Here is a 12,960-nt window from a genome sequence, read left to right on the forward strand (position 1 = left end):
GACCGGAGGATCGTGGGTTCAGTCCCAGGTGGGAGACACTGCTGCTGTACCCTTGAGCAAGGTACTTTACCTAGATTGCTTCAGTAAAAACCCAACTGTATAAATGGGTAATTGTATGTAAAAATAATGTGATATCTTGTAACAATTGTAAGTCGCCCTGGGTAAGGGCGTCTGCTAAGAAATAAATAATAATAATAATTCAATTCTAAAAATCATCCTATATTCAATCAATCAATATTTTTTACATAGCGCATTTCATAGTGGACCACCATCACAAAGCGTGGAACAATGCATATTTCATTAAATACAGGGCATAGTACATTAAATACAAACAGTAGAAAACAATGCAATTACATTACATACAGGCATAACACATTAAATACAAGGCTAGGATGCGAATTATAAACATAGTGGATGTGTGTGTCAAAACCTGAAATTGCAATTTAGACAATAGCTAATACCAGATATCAGGCTTAAAGAGCATTATCAATAGTTGTTCAGTTTTATAATGATGTTCCAGTATCCAAGTTGCAGCTGTTGGCTCTTCAGGCTGTGTTCTGAAGTGCAAATGGCCTCCTGGTTATAAAAGTTTGGGCAACCTGAATTAGACAATTATGAGAAAATAAAATAGAAAAAAATACATTGGCGATAATATCCAATGAACCACAATCCAACACAAAATCCAAATGGAACATGCGATTAACCTGCGATACGGTGCTGGACAGTGAACTGGGATACCTGATGCGTAGCTCGGCCCACGTCTACCACGGCCCCTCCCACTGTAGGGCTTTCCTCCACGGGCTGGACCCACGCCCTCGTCAGCACTGAAAGTCTTGTCCTTATCAGAGCGGCTTGCTGGGGGTCTGGAGCCCCCTGCCCCAATCTGTCTCAGCTGCTCATCAATCTGTAGCCTCTCCAGACGGAGCTGGTCCACCTCCTAACAACACACAGAACCACAGATCAGCTGCCTCAGCACAGTACGAGCAATCCCACTGATGCTGCAGGAAACCCAAGATGCTGTTTCCATTGAACATGCGAGAAAAATAACCCTCAAAAGATAAGGAGTCTTAGATCTGCGCTTCGTCTGAATAAAGCCTCAAGCATTAACGTCAGGAGTCCTTCATGTGTACTCGCTCAAAGCTCAAAGCTCTACACACCAACGCCACATTAAAACAGCACATCTTTCAACTGTATTTACAATTCCTTAAGAAAGACGACTTTCGGATTAATGCCACAAGTTGTATGTCTCCTATTTAACAATAATGTATATCCCCCTGCTATACAAGAAACTAGGCATACATTTTAAAAAAGTGACCAAAAAAACCCAAACCTTTAAGTAATTGAGGTGATAGTCCAGAAGAACTTGTGCATTGGAGATGCTGTCCTTTGTTCCAACAAACACAAATGATACCATGCCCTGCAGTAACTGAAAGCAAAAAAACACAGTAAGAGAGAAGCTGCCAAGTCACAAGAACAGACGGGTTTGAAACACAAGAACCCTTTTTTCACAAACTCTTACTTATTGTTATTTTGAAACCACACCTCCTCATTTCCTAAACAGTTATTTGATTAAAAGAAAATACAGAAAATGTAGCCAATGGCTGTAACATTGCATCTATACAATACAACTGATCATTCTTTGTTGCTCATAAAATGTGTTGGATTGACTGTATTCAGGAGAGCAATACAATGCAGACAAGTGTGACGATGATTCAATTACCATGAAGTTCCTGGTTTAATGGTGGGATGAAGTATGCTTATAGAACTAACCAAGTATAACTAATGAAATAGTTTCAGTGTCTTACAATGGGAAAGCAGTACAAACAGACACAGACAAAGTATTACTATATTAGCTTAGTTTACTGGCCTGCTGTTTTGAGTGTAGATATATTTTCTATAAAAGTGGGTTGGACTTGTTAGGTCTGCAGTTAGGAGTTACTTCACCAGATTCCACAGTAACAAATAAAACAAATAAAAGAGCTCCCTTACTTCGTCTTGTGGATTTTTTTTGTCATTCTCAGTTTCAACTCGAACCCGAACTACTCCGGATTTATCCACGACCTCTTGAATGAGTTTTCCATTTTTCCCAATAACTTTTCCTGTAAAGAAGGGGGATGGGTGGGGAGGGAAGAAATATATTCAGCAAGCAGCAAGCTATATTCCTGGCAATAACCGTGTCATGCTCATTTTAGGCAATTGATTGTGTTTGAAGTTTGGAATGTACAAACTAAACATTTCTCAGGTTGGTTGCTTATCTGTATCTAAAAGGACTATCAAAGTAGGGTAATCTTGACACCCTACCCAATATGCCGTTTGCATGACCGCTACAAAAGAACTGGAATGTACTGAGCAGTTCCCTTTCTTTAGAAGTGACTTGATTACAGTTTGAGGAGGATCTGGTCAGAAATGATCGACTGGTGACTTATTTTTAGCAGTATTTGTTCCTGCAGGAATGTTGCCAAAATAAAAACCACACAAACTAAAACAGCAAAGGAACATACAACTCTTCTTTGCTAAACACCCTCCCCCTCCATCTTACCTACTAAATTCTTTGGTACTTTTATCGCATCTTCAGAAAATTCCAAATAACTTCTGGCTTTTCTTACTGCTTCTTGGTCCTAGAAAAAAAATATTACAAGCAGTCTTGAAAGCGCTGAACACTGAAAAAACATGACCACCATGCAAATTGCTTCACCTATAAAAAATGCTTGAGAGTTGAGAATACAAGGTCGTTCATATTGCCTTGTGTCGTTTACATGCAAAGCAACTTTCCTGACAGCTCGTTGTACAGGTGCATTTTCCAGAAACGTTCCCAATGTGAAGAGGTAATGCAACATCACCACATCAGTTTTGATCTGATCAAATTTGTGAAAATCACTTGAAACCGTCACAGTCAACAGATGACAGATACAAGCTGGCTCGTGCTCTGTGGCCTTTAGCCCTTAAGTATACTGTATGACTAAACGGCGGTATTAAAAATGAGAAGCGTACCTCTCCGTAGATATGGAAAGTGCAGGTCTCCTCGTCCAGATCAATGGTGGTCACCCCGGGCACTTTCCTGGCCTGCTGGATGTTGACCCCGTGAGTACCGATGGCCAGACCCATGAGATCGTCTCGCACAACAAACTGCTCGTGGAAACGGGAGGCCAGCTGCCGGGAGCTCTGGGTAACACAAGCCAGGAGAGCAAAACACTGGGGTGAGCACCTGCCTTTTTATTCAAGGAGGTCGTGAAGGTCAGGTTTATCATACAGGCTAGTGGTATGATCTTGCATATCTGAGCACAAAACATGCACTTAATGCATTTTAGTGACGTGACCAAGAATGCAAGGTGAAGATCCACCAAATGACCTTGATTCTAGAATACCTTTGACTGCAAGTTAGCAAGCAATGAATATGGGAGATGGGGGTGCATGCAACATTCAGACACTGGAAAGTGTTTTAAAGATCTCTCGTTTCTTGTTAAAGCAAACTCCTTTGACATGAAAGCCTTGTACTTCTCTCACCTCTAGCTGTCTGCTGGCTTCTTCATTCCTCATCATTAGGGACAACTTTGTGCGCAGGCTTCGGAAATGCATGTCACTTAACATAGTCGCTCGCTTTCTTGTCACCTCACTGATGGACTAGAACAGAGAATACAATTACAGATACAGGATGGAATGAAAGAACATAGATTGAAAATGTATCAAAGAAAGCTTACCAAAATAACCAGCTGATTTGTATCTGAATCGTATGTTACACTGAATGCTCCAACTGCCTTTTTGAAATCTTTATGTGCAGATTCCTTTGCACACCTATGAAAAAAAACAGAAGTGATCACCTGAGCAGTACACCAGGAAAATCCAACATCATACTATAAACGTTGTGACATACAGTTATGACAAAAATAACATTTCTATGCTGCTCCAGTTACTGCAGTTCCAATAAACAATGCATTTCATGACAAGGTTGATGTAATACAAGAACAGAATGAGAGTGTCATCCTCACATTATTTTTTATTTTATTTTTACTAGGAAAAAGCCATCGGTTTTACCATCCAGTTACACAGACTCATATTTGGAAATCAACTCACATTTGGCGCAAGTCATCGGGCACGTCCATTGTGATCTTGAGGAAGGTGTCTTTCGTTGCTGGCTTGTTTGGGTTGATGGGCCGCAGTCTCTCTATTGTGACAATTTCATTGTAGGTAGCGTCACAAGCGGCATATTCTATAACATAAAACTAAAATGACAATAAAAGATGGTAAGAAAAGTATTTTCATCAATCACAAGGGTTAATATAAAAAGCCCTGACAAGGCAATGCATTTGCCTCAAATGATTGGATTATTTCTTAAAATTTATTTTATATATATTATTCTAACATGATTGATTAAATAACCATAAAGATGGCATGGCTAGTGAGAGCTGAATTCAATGTTACTTTATTATTTCTAACCAAGGTACAAACAATGAGGCCTTTAAGTTTCTGGAGGATTTATGAGAATCAACTGGGGAAAAAAAAGACAGATGACAAGAAAATAAAATACATGATCCACTTATATTAGTAGCTTACCTCTCCCTTCACCATTCTGACTTTCGCCAGCCACCAGCCACAGGGTTCTTTGTCATTTGCTCTGGAATAAACCTAGAACAATTGCACAGCAATGATTAGAACAACTGGGAGTTATCACTGAAAGCATACAAAGATACAATTCCTATGACAGGTAGACTGTGTCTTGCACTGGTAAATGACAAAACTGACGGACAGCAAGACACTTTCTAAATCAATACAGAATTACAACTGACAAATCAGACTTTAACCATCCTAATATGTTTTTGGTCTATTTTATTGGACAGAGGTTCTCACAGAAACATGTTAATTCTATTTTTTGGAATCTGTTTCTCCACATGTGTTAAAATAAATAAATAAATAAGCAAGCCACCACTGGATTTTATTAGAGCATTTTGGAGCAGTGGGTAGGTGCTTACAAGAATCCAGGGAGAGCCATCGCTGCTGAAAAATGCTTTAATAAAACCCAGTGCTGGCTTATCCTGGTCAGTGGGGTTAATCAACCCATAAACCCCTTTGCATCTATATGATCAATGGATATGTTTTTAATTCCATCTCTAATGTAAAGTGAAAATACTTGACCACTACTTACAGCACATACCTCTACTTCATCGCTCTCGCTTATGTCTTTCTGAAATCCCGAAGGTGGAGGGAATCGTACATCGCTGAAGGGAATCTGTCTCTCTGGCTGCCAACTGAATAGAACAGAATCAGGCTGCTAGTAACACAGAGAGGTGATTCAAGCAGAAGAGGTGCAGGAATCAAGCAGCTGGAGAAGGATGAAGGTACAGAACTGGAAGGACGACAGCACCCTGAACTACATTTAGAAACTCCTATTCCTTTTAAACTCACTTAGCGCGCCAATTCCCTTGCAGGTAGCAAATTCAGAATGGCTTGTTTTTCTTTTGCCTTTGTGGAGCAATGCAGAGAGAGGAAAGGTTTTGTATGCAAACAAAATTTTAGAGTAAAAACCGACAGCAATAACATTTTACAATTCACTACTTAAGAGAACATGTATGGCCACACACACACACACACACACACACACACACAGGATATTCAACACACTACACCAGAACCCCGCTTACCGGAGTGCCTATCTGATTGCATTGCACGCATGGTTGAGTGATTGCATGCTTGCGGTGAAAGTGGAATGCTTGGTAGACCGATCATTTCCTAACTGTGGTTCTACTGTACTAGGTCACAGCATTCATGAAGTTTCTTTATTTTTAAAACAGTCATTTTACAGTATTTGTAACCAAATAAACTAGATCTATAGGAGGCTGTACGAACTGAAACTACGTCCTGTGTTCATTTGCAAAATGGTTGAGGAACTTGACCAGTGTTGCCAATAAGAAACCATGAAATAAGCTGTGTGTGCACACACACACTCTCTGTATGTATGTATGTATGTATATATATATATTATACACACATACAGCCAAATTAAAATACACATGTAAGGCTTATCTTTCACAAGGAGCTTCATCTAAAAGTTCAGGTACACCATGTTCTCCTATAGTAACTGTATCGCCTGTTGGTTTCTAAAACACTTAACAGATTAGCCTGGAGCTTTAAAAGAAAAGAATATATACACTACTTACTTATTCTCAAATGTTACCGTCACAGAATCGTCATGTACATCCGTCACAAATGCCTGAAAAACAATATTTTAATGAACATCTGTACAAGTCAAGACTTTTCAAATAGCAAACTTCATGTAAAGCAGCAGTGTGCTGCTGGTTTTAGAAATACTGACAGAGGAATGCACTGTAATAACCCAGCAGCCAACTCATTTGTGCCAATACATACAATACAGACCTGTTGGTAAGAACCATACTGCTTACCTTGAGAAACCTCTACTGTATTAGAAATAAAGGAAGTAACACACTTCAAAGTGCAGCCCATAACTAATGGCTGTTAATGACGGTATCATTGTTCTGAAGAGCTGTGAGCGCTGCTGGCACTGCCACACTACACTCTGATGTGAAATAAAGGGAGAGAAGGGGACAGGGTGGCCTACAAATCTTACACTTCCAAATAACCAACACTGGTAACTTTGAAAAGATATTGAGCTAACTGAATTCCACAGCCAACGTTATGTAGCAGAAATAAGTGGATTGTGTTTTCAAGACATCCAGACCCCTAGTTATAACAATGTACAGACAGGGACTTCACTTTTAAATGATACATGCCATCACACTTGGTTATACTGTACAAGTATAAGCCCTGTCCTGTACAAACCCTGCAGAAAGAAGCATCGTCTAACCTGCTCTGGACACGTTTCACAAGAATATAAATAATACACATTGATGGGTCACAACAGTTTGGACTAATGAGAAAGATGGGTGGTAGGGACGTATGACACGAACAAACACACATTATATATATATATTATATATATATATATATATATATATATATATATATATATATATATATATATATATATATATATCCTGTTGATAATTAGCCTACAGTAATGTAATTCAATATTAAAAGCACAACCAGGAACACACGATAAATATGAATACTATCTTCCTGCAGCAGAAGTAGTGAACCAGAGGTGCTATAATACTACTACGACTACGACTAATAATAAGGCAACCGGACTATCCTGACTTCTCGGACGTTAAAATAATAATAATAATAATAATAATAATAATAATAATAATAGTGTGCACAACTGGATGAATTAAGGTGGTGTTTAAAGCAAACAATACAGTTCCGATTGAGACATTTTGTTTGTTTGATTTGTTTTATTATTTAAACGAGGATCTTATATTTTGTTTTTGGGATTATATATATATAATAATTTTAATTCTCTGAAAAATACATCACAGAGTAGTCGTACTAGGCCCGGATTAATTTCCATAACAACGGCGCTTGCTTGATTGAAGTCACACAGAACAGGGCCTGCATATTGTCTGTTGGATTTTAAATTATCTGATGTACACCTAAACAGTCACGAGTTTCGTAGCCACTTATCTAACAAATGACAACAACACCGTCTATAATCTGAACACACGCAAGGCCTACTTAGCCAGATACCTTGTAAAAAGCTCCACTGGTCCCCCGGACTTCCACAGCTAACTCTTCCATGACTGTTGCCATAAAAAATAAAAAACAGTCGAGAACGTTGCTGATGTCCCTGGAAACACCCACCCCTTTTTCCTCAGCACTGCCCTGTCTTATTACAGCGACAACCCCGATCAGCCTTTCCCCGAAGCTTTCTACAGAAGAGAAAGTGAAACACACATATCCCGTCTCCGCACAGCGCTCACCAGCTGCTCGGGAGTGGCTGCTGTAAACGGAAGAGCCTCCCTCCTCGCCCTGTCACATTTCGAGTTAGCAGGCGACACTACAGCCCTGTACCGGCCATCTTGGCTCTCCGTTGATTATTGCTGATAACCTACACAGACTATTATATTTGAGCCACAATGAAAACAGTTTCAACCACGCTACTCTCAACCCCCTAACCTACCCGAAAGACTGACAATACCGATAACCAACCGTATAACGGAATGCGAGAGGCTTGCCTCAAGAATCAGCCAGTTAGAACATTAGGTGGGCGGGTCTTGATCGTGAGAGACAACCTGGACGTGAGGTGGTTGCTATGGCAATCGATCAGGCGTTTTGAGTTGGGTGTGGTCCTGCAAAGACACCCAGCATGAAAGCATTATAACACGAAGCACAGACTGCGTGTGCAGCTTACATCACGCCAGTATGTTGTTTTGGTTCGGGTTTAGAATAGATGACACGTTTTATTCCAGGTTCAACCGGTATGACATTCATGTTAGTAGACCCATTTTTTTAAGTAGTAGTTTTCTCGATTTTATGAAGTGCGTTTAAGGGTATTGCAGAATACTTCCAACACAAGCAGCCATTCAGTGGGAAGCCGTTCTGTGTTGTATCAGAAGTCTTGGTTGCGTCCATGTTTTTTTTTCCCCCCAGTTCTTTGTCGGACAATACTTAGGGTCTTCAGTCTTCTTGACAATACAGCGCTTGCCAGCAGCCTTGAAGGATCCTTGTGTCTGATACGAATAAAGCATGAGTCATATAAAAAGCTTTGCCTTCATTCGCAGTTTAATGTCTGTTTGTTTGTTTGTTTGTTTTTACACCAACTGGCCGGTTCTGAGGCTCTTTTTAAAAAGTTGTAGATAATGATCTCATTTTAGACATATATACGGCCATCCGTGTCTTTCTGAGACCAAAATACACTTTCAATTAATGGATCCAGATAGTTGCTGCAATGTTTTTTTTTTTTTTTTTTTTTTTGTATTATTAAATTGTTTCCTTGCATGTAGGAAACAAATCAGTACTGTGGTCTAAAGTCCGCTCATAAAGGCACCTTTTTCACCACACCTGGGACTGGAGTCTGCAGTACATTCTAGTAGTCAATTACACTTATTCACCACCAGGTGTCCCCATAAACCCATAGAACGAACAACGCGCTTACAAATCTGGCATTGAACTCCTTGGGCTCATTTTACCCAGTTTATCCTCAAATTAGCTTTGGTAACAATAAACTGTCTAATTCATTTCCATCTTGCTGTTGGTGTCACTATAGAGGGAATGGTAAATAACAAAAAACACATATGACGCCTTTTTTGTACAGTGTTTAATAATTTAATGCATCATATCTAGCTATTTTTATTTTCATTATTTATAACTATGACTAATACAGTTGTATGTGTGTCAATCTAATCACAGACTGGCTAACTGGGGCCTCCTTTTCTCATAGTTAATGATCATGTCTTTGAATTGAGATCAGAATAACCCTGTGTCCTTTTATAACACACTCTAACAGCAAGATACTGGATATTTCAGAAAACAGAACCGTTTATGGATGTGGTAAAGGCATTTCATTTTCTTTCTTTTTTTTTGCATTCATTGTCAGAATATGTAAGAGCACGCCCTCTTGTGGCAGTCATAGATTCCTGCGGTTTGGAATGAAGGCGCTGTGTTATGGTGCTTGAGTCTGAGATGTAACTGGAGGGCGTGGAAAAGCATGAATTATTTATCGGTGCAGTTTTAGCATCTTTCCTTATCGCAACCACACTTACTCATAGCAATACCTTTCTATCAGATACCACTGACTTACCCAGAAGCGCTCCCCATTCAGGGTAGCTGCCAGCACAGTGAGCCACTATCAGAGTTCTAGCTTGCTGAACCCCTTTAATTAAGCAGGCCCCTGGGAGGGACACACACACACACTGTACTCCAGGGGGAGCCTCCTGGAGGACTGGGCTGATTACACAGGGCTGGCTGAGAGGAGTCTGCAGAGGCCAGTTTAATTAAACAAGTACCGCACAGTACATTCACGCTTCAGTGCTTCCTAGGGTTTTTAGATTGTGACTATTAATCTAGAATTTTGAGGATTTAAAAATGTTCACTGCAGAGTTTAGGAAAAACAAGTCCAAAAGCAAAACCACATGGTGCTGTCCTATCTATGACAACAATAGCAAGGCTGTTTGTTTTAAATCTTCAGCAGAAGCCCAACATTGCTACTGACCCCTGGACGGTGTGTGTTTGATGAAGGGTTTGTGTCTTCTTTCTTTTCTTTTTCCGAACAGTAATGTTCCATTTCAGAGTGGACGGAATGCATCAGAGAGAGAGAGAGAGAGAGAGAGAGAGAGAGAGAGAGAGAGAGAGAGAGAGAGAGAGAGAGAGAGAGAGAGAGAGAGAGAGAGAGAGAGAGAGAGAGAGCGCCTTGGAAAATATATCAAATCTTCAAGCTAAAAAAAGCATCCGGCAAGTGAAGTTAACCCTGTGATATTATTCTGCAATCTGATGTTCCCTTTCCTTTCAATCTGATTCCCTTTCATCAGCCACAGGAACACTTGCGAATATTACTGAAGCTAACAAACCAAAGATGCTGCTTTTATATTATGCACTAAATGACATGCGACTCCCTGGATTCCGAAATTCAATATTATCTGTTCCCGTGCCGTTATGAAATTCATCTTATTTTAATAAAATGTTTCTTTCTTTATTCCTTCTGGTCGACTTGCAGATTTCCAGGGAAATCACTGGCTAAATGGAACCGGTGAGTCGTGGAATCATTAAAGCAATCTAAAAATGACCATGTTAATCACGCTTATTTCTCTTCTTGTGTCCTCTTATTAGAAAGTGCTGCTCACTATTCCTAGACCACTGAGCAGCCACCTTCAATCCCAGTCTCAGATAATATAGTGCTGCAGTGGTAGTGGTACAATCACATAATCAAAGATTATGGCCAACAGATGCATTGTGATTTTTATCTGTGTGCTAAGTTTTCTAGTTATTGTAACTGGCTTGGGAAAAAAAAGCAACTTGTAATTTATATTTCAAATGGTCTTTCTTTTTATAATTTTCTCAACAAGTTTGGAGATGCCCTTGCAGTTTCTATAAATAAGAACACGGTTAAAAAGTACTGCACAGCCAAAGGTTAAAAACATTTTAAAATAATCAATAAAGCAAATTGTGGGTGAGCCCTGATTGGAATATGCAGCGTTCCTTACATTTTAATGCAAATAATGCAAATTGGTATTTCCTTTCACAAGAAACGTCTCATGCTTGGTTAACCAGGGATTCAATTATCTGCAATTCAATGTATTACAGAGGTTTTCTGCATTGTCTAAATTGCTTTGATGCTGTAGGTACACATGGGCAGAAACCATGACAAATGAACCCATAAAATTTACCAAGTCAGTGTTTTAAAGTAAAACCTTCAACCCTGTATTATACTGTATTGTACTGTGAAAGGAGACCTGCGTGGCTTATAGACTACCTGTCATGTGCTTGTTATACTCTTACCAATGTGCCATAAATCAAGCTGCACATCGTGCATCACAAAGACTGTGTGACACGCAGTGATTGTGTACCTGCAGTACAGCAGAGCTTTAAACCAAAAGAGTACGAGTGAAACAAACTGAACAAACAAACACAATGACAAGAACAAACCAAACAACAGAATAGTGACCTAACAAACCCTGTTCACGTGGCAGCGGGTGTGGGAGAGGGCAAGGTCATGTGTAATGGACCCTGTTCACGTGACAGCGGGTGAGGGAGAGGGTGAGGTCATGTGTAATGGACCCTGTTCACGTGGCAGCGGGTGAGGGAGAGGGCGAGGTCATGTGTAATGGACCCTGTTCACGTGGCAGCGGGTGAGGGAGAGGGCGAGGTCATGTGTAATGAAACCTGTTCACGTGACAGCGGGTGAGGGAGAGGGTGAGGTCATGTGTAATGAAACCTGTTCACATGGCAGCGGGTGAGGGAGAGGGTGAGGTCATGTGTAATGAACCCTGTTCACGTGACAGCGGGTGAGGGAGAGGGCGAGGTCATGTGTAATGAACCCTGTTCACGTAGCAGCGAGTGAGGGAAAGGGCGAGGTCATGCCTCTGCAGCGCTCGCTATATCTTCCCTGGCTTTTGAAATACAGCCGTGTGTGTATGCAGGTTACTATTAAGGGTATCCTAATAAATCCAGTAAGTGTTGGCTTTTGGATTCATTCACCACTAGGGAGCCATCACACACTCAGCCGATGTCCAGCCAGCACTGTATCTCTCAACACTTGAGGCATGTATTGATCAGCCTGGTCCCAGACTTGCAGAATCTCTGTTCATCATCTGACCTCCACCTGTCAGCCTGAGCAGCCCTCCGTGACGAGCTCCAGGCTGGTATTTAAAGTTCAGTTGATTATAGTTCAGAGGAGCCAGGCTGGTATGAAAAGTCCAGTTCATTATAGTTCAGAGGAGCCAGGGTGCTCTGTTTTTACAACACAACGAGGAATTAGGTGTGGACCTGGGCTTGAAGCACTAGAGCTGAGAATCCGTGAGTGGGGGGCTAAGAGTTAGAATCAGCTCATATATCATGAGCCAATTGTAGGCAACACCACAACAAGGCTATGCAAGGTATTTCTCAGTGTGAGGTTTTAGTTACACTGTATACCGGGTACAGTGTTCCTCTTTTATAAGTTCTAGTTACACTGTTAACCGGGTACAGCTCCTCTTTTATAAGGCAGCATTTCCCTGGCTCCCATTTGCCCCATAATGCCATTACAGTAGCACTTTTATACCCATTGTAAGACAGAACACAAATAGCACGGTCTGGTAACTATGACTCCTGACTATACAGCTTATACAGGGGAAGGACTGTTTAAATAAATAGTCCCCAAAGAAAAACAAAAAGCAATATACGGCAGCCCAATGTTTTAATATCCTCTGGGAAATGTGAGCCTATAAATGTAATACCGTTTTCAGTTAAACAGCTGAAATCTATATGTTTCTGTCAGCAAATTTAATGGACCCTTTGCCTGAGGAAATGCTGAATGCAATGGATTCATTACAGATAGAATCTTTGATTTATTATTCAAAAGGAAAGTACTGGTAAAATATATTATAATAATGTAAATATATTCTGCTTCTTGTC

At 40.4% G+C, this 12,960-nt stretch overlaps 1 protein-coding gene across 5 annotated transcripts in view; it reads right to left on the bottom strand.

The window, feature by feature from the left end:
• Window positions 1-12,960, bottom strand: part of LOC117430899 (fragile X messenger ribonucleoprotein 1 homolog A-like) — a 147,080-nt gene that overhangs the window by 5,080 nt on the left and 129,040 nt on the right. For 2 of the 5 annotated variants that reach the window (XM_059001578.1, XM_059001577.1), the window contains exons 3-13: window positions 6,153-6,205; window positions 5,141-5,243; window positions 4,552-4,623; window positions 4,072-4,220; window positions 3,699-3,792; window positions 3,505-3,621; window positions 2,992-3,162; window positions 2,540-2,618; window positions 1,990-2,099; window positions 1,331-1,426; window positions 739-937 (exon numbers count right to left, since the gene is read on the bottom strand). In XM_059001578.1, coding sequence (XP_058857561.1) covers window positions 739-937; window positions 1,331-1,426; window positions 1,990-2,099; window positions 2,540-2,618; window positions 2,992-3,162; window positions 3,505-3,621; window positions 3,699-3,792; window positions 4,072-4,220; window positions 4,552-4,623; window positions 5,141-5,243; window positions 6,153-6,205 — 1,243 coding nt within the window. Of the gene's footprint in view, window positions 1-738; window positions 938-1,330; window positions 1,427-1,989; window positions 2,100-2,539; window positions 2,619-2,991; window positions 3,163-3,504; window positions 3,622-3,698; window positions 3,793-4,071; window positions 4,221-4,551; window positions 4,624-5,140; window positions 5,244-6,152; window positions 6,206-7,599; window positions 8,011-12,960 lie in introns of those variants that run through there. The other 3 variants (XM_034051483.3, XM_034051481.3, XM_059001579.1) reach the window with 3 other exon arrangements.

This window comes from Acipenser ruthenus, chromosome 26, assembly GCF_902713425.1.
Source record: "Acipenser ruthenus chromosome 26, fAciRut3.2 maternal haplotype, whole genome shotgun sequence".
Taxonomy (NCBI): Eukaryota; Metazoa; Chordata; class Actinopteri; order Acipenseriformes; family Acipenseridae; genus Acipenser; species Acipenser ruthenus.